A 9363-nucleotide genomic window follows, 5' to 3' on the forward strand; every position below is an offset into this window, starting at 1 on the left:
TTTTTTTTTTCCAGTTGGACTAAATGAACTTCCATGAATGGGTCATTCCAGACATCTGCAGAAACAGTGCTAGCTCTTTGTATATAAAATAAAAACTTCAATTATGAGTGTTTTATTGATTGTGAATGGAAGTCACATGATCATAGAAATCTTTTAAAATTTTGCTGTTATCTTCTCAGTGGATTGATCTTCAAAATTTGTGGCTTGTTTACCCCTGGTTATATAAAAGTATTCATGTTGAACTCTTGGTAAATGCCAGTTTTGTTTTTATGTTTCAAAACATTTTTGGTTATGTAAACTACTATAGGATCATCCGGCATATAACTTGAGACAAGCTGTCATTGGTAATTGAGTCGTAGTGAGCTGGAGCAGTGGCAGTTAAACTTGATAAATGCTTTTGAGAAAGGGGGCTATCACAAATCTTTGGGCATTTGCCTAGAGGTGGCAGTCCTAGCTTTTGGGATAATTAATGCATGAAAGCTTGTAAATGCTCAATTGTATGTGGAAGGGAGCAGTGATTTATATATGTGTCAGATGTGTGATTGCTGAGAAAAGCAGAAATTTCTTAGCATTTGGAGGGGTGAGAGGAGGTTGTATAAATTATGATCTTAAAAATTGTTTGCTGAGAAGCCATGCTTAGATGTGGTTTAGGTGCTTACTAGGTGAGCAAAGATCCTTTGGCGGAGAGAACAACTGCAGCCTTCTAGGAACAGTAGAGTTGTGGTTGGAGCCGAGTAGTGAGAAGCTGAAAGGTAGGATCGATGTTGTTGAGATAAGCTTCCATTTGGAGAACAGTGCCATGAACTGGTTTTTTGAAACGTTCACTGAATCTTGTGGGTAAAATAGATTTTAGTGGGGCAAGGTTGGAAACAGGGAAACAAGGCTATTGGAATAGACTAGGCAAGTAATCTTCACTTGGACTAGGTTAAAAGTGGTTGAGGTCATCAATAATGACTTCTTAAGGTGGAAATGACAAGATTTGTTGAAGGATTGGATGTGAGAGAAGTAAAGGGTGGCTCCAAGGGTTTCGGCTTAAGTATCTGGAAGGCTAGAATTGCTGTTGAGTTAGAACTGAAAATTTGGTTTGGAGAAGAGTAATAGTTTGGGGCATATTATGTTCGAAATGTTAAGATGTCTAGTGGAGCTCTCAAATAGTTCATCTGGAAATCATGGGAGCTTGAGACTGGATACACAACTTTGTCCTCACTTTGAATGGTATTTGGTATTTTGGGATCTCATCCTCATGATTGGATGAGATCTAAGCCCTAAAGTCTAGGGAATAAATACACAAAAAAGATTGTTCAGAGTTAGCTGCAGGAACAGCTGGGATTCAGCAAAGTAGACCGAAGGAGGACCAAGAAAGTGGTATACTAGAAGCTAAGCAGGAAGTGATCAACTGTATCATGTTCCTCTGATAGAATTTATCAGTGCAATGTCACTTGTCAAGAAGGAAAATAAGGGGAAGCTGGAGTGGAAAAAATGTTTTAACCAATTGTTAAATCATGTGAAATTTTTAAGAACTTGCTGAATGCATTGCTGGTATACTTCCCAGGACCTAAGAAAGAGCTCACGGAAGTGAAGGACACTGAAGCTTAAGTTTGAAGAGCTTTGTTAAAATTCACCACTTCTAACCTTGAGTCCCAGGAGTAGGTGATGGTAAACTGCAGTTGCTAGGGAAGCCTCTTAAGGGAAGAGTCAGAGTTCAGTCAGGGTAACCAGGTGGAATATTGGGAGAAGAAGAAGAGGATGTAGGAAAGTTTCTCATAACTGGAGTGGACCTGAGATTGCATGCAAAAGAAAGATTCTCAGGGTTACACAGGTAAACGGGGACATAAGATGTGTTTGATTTTGGTATGAGTCTCACGGATGAGCTGGTCTAGGATGGCCCCATGTTAAAGTTCTTGTAAGAATTGTGCGTTGCCTTCAGCAATGTGTGGAAGGGAACACTCCTGAGCCTGACCTGGCCTGTCTGTCTGGTGGTAGTGGGTGAGAAGACTGGTGTGAATAGGTGACCTGGTTTCTCTGCTAGGGATTGAATGACTTGCTCATAAAGATTCTGTATTAAAATGTATGTACCAGACTCTGTGCAAAGTGCTTTATGTGTATTACCTTTTTCAAGTCTCAGAATGTTTCCGTAGATATCTTTTATATATTTATATAGCTGAGGAAACAGGCTTAGAGATTATTTTTGCAGTCTCCAAGTTATAAAGGGATCAAACCACCCTGCAATTTGAATCTGTCTGACATCTGTCTATGCTAATGCTCTTAACTTGTAAACGCATTATAAAGTTAAAACACTTGTCCCTAAAGATCAATCAATTATATGAAAACCATATTTACTACATATTTACTACAGCACATAGCATGATGCCTTTAGTTGTTGAGTTGAATTAAATTACCTAGTAAGGTAGATCCCGTGAGGTCCAACCATTAGAGCATAGAGCATTGAAACATTAGGTTTGGGTTTCTCGAATTACTAAATTAGGGCTGAATGGGACTTGTTCAAGGATCCATCCTGTCAAAGATTTAACTAATGAAACCAGTAAGGTGTTTCAACCTTTTTATAGGAGAATTCAAAAGATCACAATAGGTGAATCAAGGATGTTGAAATTAATTTACAAGCAAATGTAAAACTGGCTTTTTCTACAGGGGAGGGAAGTCAATAACTGTTCACCCTGACAATTCAAGTGTCTGTGGACAAGTATCATTTATGTAAACTTTCAGAGTTGTAAAATAGCTCAAACCCAAAGGATCAGAGTCCTACCCACCCCAAGAGCGCTAGATGAAGCATTTTCCATGAACACCCAGTAATCTACTTCAAAGTCACAATTTTTCTCCACAGATTTTTAGGCTTTTACCTATATTGGTAAAGTTGAGTGCATGTTATATGTTAGGCACTATTGTTACTGCTTTGCTTTAGCTTTAATGCTGCTTTGTCAGGTACAACCCCCATTTTACAAATGGGGCACCTGAGGTACAAAGAATAAGTTAACTTTCCCAGGTTAGCACAGTGAGATTTAGACCAGGCAGTGTGTCTTGAGAGCTACTCTTATCACTAAACCGTAAATGTCCAATAGTTAGGGAAAGCTTTGGTAAATATTGGTAGTCTGTAAAATACCCTAGAGAAATAATTTTCAATAAAAAGTTGTACAATTTCACTTAAAAAATGCACAGGAAAACACTAGTCTGTTAGCAGTGATTGCCTTTAGGTGATTTGAATGGAAGCAGTCAGATTTAGGGGTGTGATGATATCCATAGTATATAGTGCCACAGATACCAATGTTGCTAATGAGGCTTCCGCTCTTCCCTGAACGGCTCATTCTCAGATTTCTCTGATAGGAGGTTCATTCTTAGCATTGTAAGGATTTCCTTCCATTGGATTCCACACATTGGTATTCTTTGTGGTCCTGTACCAGACAAGTCTCATCTTTTTTACGGAAGAAAAAAGGTTAACTATATAAGCATGAGGGCCTCGTGTTCTCCCAGAATCTTATTTCAGGCTAACCATTCCTGATTATTTCAACTGTTTCTTATAGGATGTGATTTAGAGCCACCTTTGGTTTTCTGAATTCCACTATGTCCAGATCATGAAAGAACCTGACAGTATGTCTCACAGGGTGGACATGCAGTGAAAATTTGTTGAATAAATGAGCAGATTTGGTAATGACTAATTTGCCTGGTCTTTAGTGCTGCTGCACTTTTTATGGGCCATCTTTCACCATTAACAAATACCAGGGATGCTTGCCTTTGACAGCTAGCTACATGGCTAATGCTCTTGATAATTTTAAAGCTTTTTTTTTTTTTTAACTGAAAATTCTTTAGTTAAATTCAGCCTATTATATATGTCTATGGTGACCACTCCCTTGAGCTAATTTGAGATTGGATCTTCTGACCCATAAATTCTGGGTTCCCTGACAGATGTATTGAAGGCCTGTAGAGCTGCAGTGCCTTCCTTATCCCTTCATCACCCTTCCTACCACCACCGCAACCATTATTTCTATTACTCTTGTTATCCACCTGGAAGTCTTTCTGCTTTCAAAGAGATCTCTGCCTGCCTATGTAGTTGGAGAACCACTGATCTGGGGCAAGGACTGAAACATCTCTGGCTCTAGTAAGTGGCTGGGGTGGACTTAAAGTGGACTCTTACCCAAGAGTCTGAAGGACACATTTCAGAAAGCTCTGGATCAGAATGACCAACCTTTGATGCATACCACCTGGTCACTCCTGGACTCCTTTCCTCAGGCCTTCTCATTTCCCTGTGGGTGACTCCTGATAGGGTTTTTGAGGTCCTTGGTTAGCTCACGATCAGCCCAGCAGGCTGCCACCAAGCTGTTTATTGTAATCTTTATTCTGATAACTTTAAAATGTTAACAGCATTAACAAATAATAGAGTGAATTTCCATGGACAGAGTCTGGAAGGAAGGGAGGAAGTGAAGTATCTGGAGAAGGGAGAGAGAGGCTAGTGTTAAGAGGAAAATTACGCCTTTTTTGCTTGTGTATTACAGTGGTTTTCAGGCCAGTTATGCAGGATCCCATTAAACTCTGAACACATTTTAAGACAGGTCCGTATTCAGGAGCTGCCTTTGTAACAACTTACTGTGTATAACCCAAATTTTAGGATAGAATCACTGTGGGTGTGTTTATGGTTTTAGATGTTGCAGCAATGAAAGGAAAGAACAGCTTTGTTTAATAAAGTTGTAAGAGTGTAAGTACCAGTAGCCTGGTACACATTATACAACCCGATAATAATTCCACTGATCATGTAAACAGCTCCCCTGTGTAGACTTGCTGAGCCTCCATCGCCAAACAAAATATTAACAGCAGGCGCTAGGAAAATCAATAAGCCTTTACCCAGGGAACCAGGTATGTAGGTTACTATAACTAACAATTGCCCATAAAGAAAAATGTATTAATGCTAAAAGAGGTTTTATTTCTTAAATAATATAAAAGGACTGGTTGATAGAATGATAAAACATTCATAGCAGCACAGACAAATCAATACAAACACAAAATAAGAAATGGGACATGTTTCTTGGCAATCTAGTTAGTTTAATTTCATAGACTGAGTCTAGTTTGCCTTGCATTCTCTTCACATACCCACAAATCCAATTTTATGACGACATCTGTGCATCTGTTTTTCCTTTGATGCTAATTAAATCCTCTTGCCATTCATGAAGATTAAGTGTGGACGCATCCAGCACAGTATTCAGTCAATCACAACAGGAAAGGGTTTATGAAAACAAATTTATATTTTGAACTTTTGGGGGAGTTTTTTGATAGGTAATCTTAAACACAATTTCCTTTATAGTTTTCTATATGGTCAGGAGTCTATTATCTGATTCCTGCATTATTCTAGCTTCTTTTATTACCAAGGGAGCAAATCATGACTATGTCTGCTCCTAACCTGGGTTTTTCATTATAGATTTTATAAATAATCTAACCCCTTGTTAATGACTAATTCCTGAAAACCCTGCCACTGAGTCACAAACTGTTAAATGAAAAATTCCATTTATTTTGCTAGGATGAACTATGATGTATTTCATTGTACCACAAGATACTCGGGTAGTTTTCACAAAGAGAAGAATATACTAATTAAGCAGTGGGTGGGAAAAGCTTATAAAAATAATTTGAGAGTATTCTACTGGTGTGCTGAAATTCAGTTCTGGCACTAACTACTGGAGTTAGCACAAATCCCACATATTAAAGGACATCCACAACAAGGCTGCCTTTACGTCAGATACTAGTCACATTTGGGAGTCCTTGCCACCTGCAGGATGTTTATTTCCTACCTCTTTTAATGTTACACTCTGGGAAAACGAGCCAATGTCTAAAATTTCTTGAGAGAAATTGGCCCTTACGTGTATAGCGTCTGCCTTTTTATAATTGCATAGGGCACTAGATTTTGAGACCTTGCCTAAGCCAAATCGTGCCGTCATGATGCTTGATCCAAGAGAGGAATCTTTGTGCCTGCCTGGACTCTGATTGGGCAAGACTAAGGCTAACTCTTCTCAGAAGATGAGGGAGAAGAAAAGTACAGATGGAAAGAGGTGAAGATAAAGCAGTCGGGAGGTAAAACTAATAAGTCTTATTTCTGGAGAGCTGTAAAGTAGGATAGATAAGCATCTAATCCAGCTGTGACAACCTCTGGGCAAGAATATTTCTCAAAATCTCTTCTTGCTTGATACTGGAGGTTCAACAACTTTATATTTCTGTGAATAGCTACTTTACACCAGTATCTAATCACCCAAAATAACCCTTACTGTCCTAGTGAGAAATTCTCACATTTAAGCATACTAGTTGGATAATTGTTTTAATGACAAAATGCCAATGAACTGTGAGTCATTTTAGAAGACAATAACCTCGTCTATAAAATAAGCATAATGATTACATCTACCTCACTGAAGTGTTGAAAGTATAAAATGTGTAAAAGTGCACAGATAGTTGGATGGGGCAGGGCCTTGAAGGCTGGGGACTTGATGCATGACTCATCCTCCAGCCATCTGAGGACCCAAGAAGCAGCTGGACATGCTAGGAGCACATATTTCATTTTTGTTGGTCTGTCAGATAGTCACCCAGAGCTGGAATGACCATGGCTTTAGGGGCCTGAAGGATGTGTTTGCCCTTTGGGCATTGCTGTTCCTAGGAGCACAATCTTAAAGCACTATGAAATGAGTGTCTTGGGCATCCCAAGGGGTCAAACTTTTATGGACACCAGTGCCCTATTTTCATTGCTGCTGTCCCTGCTCAAGTGGTCCTCGCAACATCCAGGCTCTTGATCCAGGAGCATTAGGGACACAAATAGAGGGATGTTCCATTTCTTAAATTAAAACACTGAGGTGATTGACCACTCAATCTTGGGACAGCACACTGAGGAAAAGCAAAAGTGAATAAAAAAAATGTCAAGGGGTCAGAGTTGAAAACATTATTCATAGAATTGTTGACAAAAATATTGTGTATTTGTCATGTATTACCTTTTTTTGTCATGTATTACCTTTTGTTGACATCCTTCCATTCTAAATTTCTTTTTTAAGAAATTGAGATATAATCAACATATAATATGTGAGTTTAAGGTATACAATGTGTTGATTTGATACATTTATATATTATCATGATTACCGCCATAGAGCATTAGCTAACACTCCTAGCAGTTCACATAATTATTGTTTCATTTTGTGGTGAGAGCATTTACAATCTAGTTTCTTAGCAATTTTGAAGTATATAATACAATATTGTTGACTACAATCACAATGCTGTGCATTAGATCCTCAGAACTTGTTCATCTTCTAACTGCAAGTGTGTACCCTTTAACCAGAATCTCTCCAATTCCTCCAACCCCCAGCCACTGGTAATCATTCTACCCTGTTTCTATGAGTTTAGCTTCTTAGTTTTGTAGAGGCAGAAAAACAATTTTCCTGTATATCTTTCTAAGTTCATTTGACTGGTCTGATAATCAAATTAACATGAAACAGAGTAACAGGAGAAATGTCCAAATTTATTATGTATGTATGTATATACAGGGTTCCCTAAGAATATGGGGCCCAAGGAGCTAAGGAGACGGATGGGGGTGCAGCTTGCGGTTTGGGATGTTAAAGGGGAGGGAAGCAATTCACATGAAGATGAAAAAGCAGCTGTTTTGTAAGTAAATATTTGCTGTGCCACTTGTAACAATGAGACACAGAGAAGACTTTGATCAAATGGGCCTTGGTAGATTCCTCCCTGTCGATCACATACTAGTTCGTATTAAACCATAGTTGTCTATGATGACAACTCTCTTTCTGGAGCAAGTTCTTTTAGGCAGTTAGTGAGAAGGTCAAAGATTTTTCCTGAGTCTTTTGTTTCTTGTAATTAACCGATATCCCCCAAAAGACATATTTTTTTGCTTCCCCTGTTTCCACACGTAGGTGACAGCATACAAAATTTGTCTTCTTCTGTCTGACTTATCTCACTTAGCATAAAACCCTCAATGTCCATCCATGTTGTTGCAAATAGCAGGGTGCCTAGGAGGACAACAGATGAAGAGAAAAAGCTGGTTCATCTTCATGGCCTTGAGGGAATGCTTCTTTGGGAACCTGAGGACTGACAGAATTCTGTACAACCCAGGCCGTCTTTGTCTCCTCGTTACCATTTTTGGCTTAAAGTTTATTTTGTCTGATGTAGGTATAGCTACCCCTGCTCTCTTTTGGATTACACTTGCATGGAATATCTTTTTCCATTTCTTACTTTGAGCCTGTGTGTGTCCTTACAGCTGAAGTGAGTGTCTTATAGGCAGGGTCTTGCTTTTTTCAACCCATTTAGCCACCCTATGTCTTTTATAGGAGATTTTAATCCATTTACATTTAGAGTAATTATTGATAAATAAGGACTTACTAATGCCACCTTAATTGTTTTCTGCCTGTTTTGTAGTTCCTTTGTTCCTCTCATTCTGTCTTGCTGTCTTCCTTTGTGTATTGATGATTTTCCATAGTGATATGCTTTGATTCTCTTCTCTATCTTTTGTGAATTTACTGTAGGTTTTTGCTTTATGGTGTGCTGGCTGGAAAATTACTGCTTGGCTATCGCCCATGGGAACATAGGCTATCACCCATGGGAACATAGCATTCTAACAATAAGCTTTCTGCTTCTGTACCCCCGCTTGCACACCTGACCTGTGGGTTCACAGGTAGTGAATAGGAGAAAAATAGACCTTTGTGTTTAAGACAGAATGAGGAATGGGATTTAGGGCTTAAAAATCCTGTACCTCTACATTTCGGGGCTGCTTAATTTGGGATCTGTGTACCCCTGGCAGACACAGCTGGCTGAATAAAGAGCGTGTTTCCTATAACTCACTGATTTCTGGTGGTCCGTGTGTCTTTCGGGGGCTAGCGGCTACAACATTGGTTACCGTAAGGCTTACATAAAACATGGTATAGATATAACAATACATTTTAAGCCGATAACTCAAATGCAGTTCCATACAAAAACTCTACCCTTTTACTACTCCCTTTTATGTTTTTGATGTCACAATTTACCTTTTTATATTGTGTATTTATTAACAAATTATTTTAGCTACAGTTATTTTAGATACCCTTGTCCTTTAACCTTTATACTAAAGTTAAGTGGTTAACACACCTCCATGTTACAGTATGGTATAATATAATAGATATACAAAAGCACCAAGGCTGGTGAGGTTCTACCCATTTTTCCTCAGCTCCTTATCTATGCAGTACTTTCGTGCCACCTGATTCTAATTCTGGGGATGCCAGCATCCTGGTCTGAGTCAATCCTGATGACACAGAGGCATGAATGGAATATCCCAAGACAGGATGGAAAAGCAAAAATAAAACTCTAAAGGAACCAGAATATGCCTCTTTGGCATAAGGATTA

General features: G+C 38.8%; 1 protein-coding gene across 1 annotated transcript in view; it reads left to right on the forward strand.

Moving 5' to 3' along the window:
• Positions 1 to 247, forward strand: part of RPS29 (ribosomal protein S29) — a 2113-nt gene extending 1866 nt beyond the window's left edge. The window contains exon 3 of the mRNA XM_023522045.1: positions 15 to 247. Within this exon, the coding sequence (XP_023377813.1) occupies positions 15 to 23 (9 nt within the window). The 3' untranslated portion in view covers positions 24 to 247. The remainder of the gene's footprint in view (positions 1 to 14) is intronic.
• Positions 248 to 9363: the final 9116 nt, after the last annotated feature.

This window comes from Pteropus vampyrus, unplaced genomic scaffold, assembly GCF_000151845.1.
Source record: "Pteropus vampyrus isolate Shadow unplaced genomic scaffold, Pvam_2.0 Scaffold10, whole genome shotgun sequence".
Classification (NCBI taxonomy): Eukaryota; Metazoa; Chordata; class Mammalia; order Chiroptera; family Pteropodidae; genus Pteropus; species Pteropus vampyrus.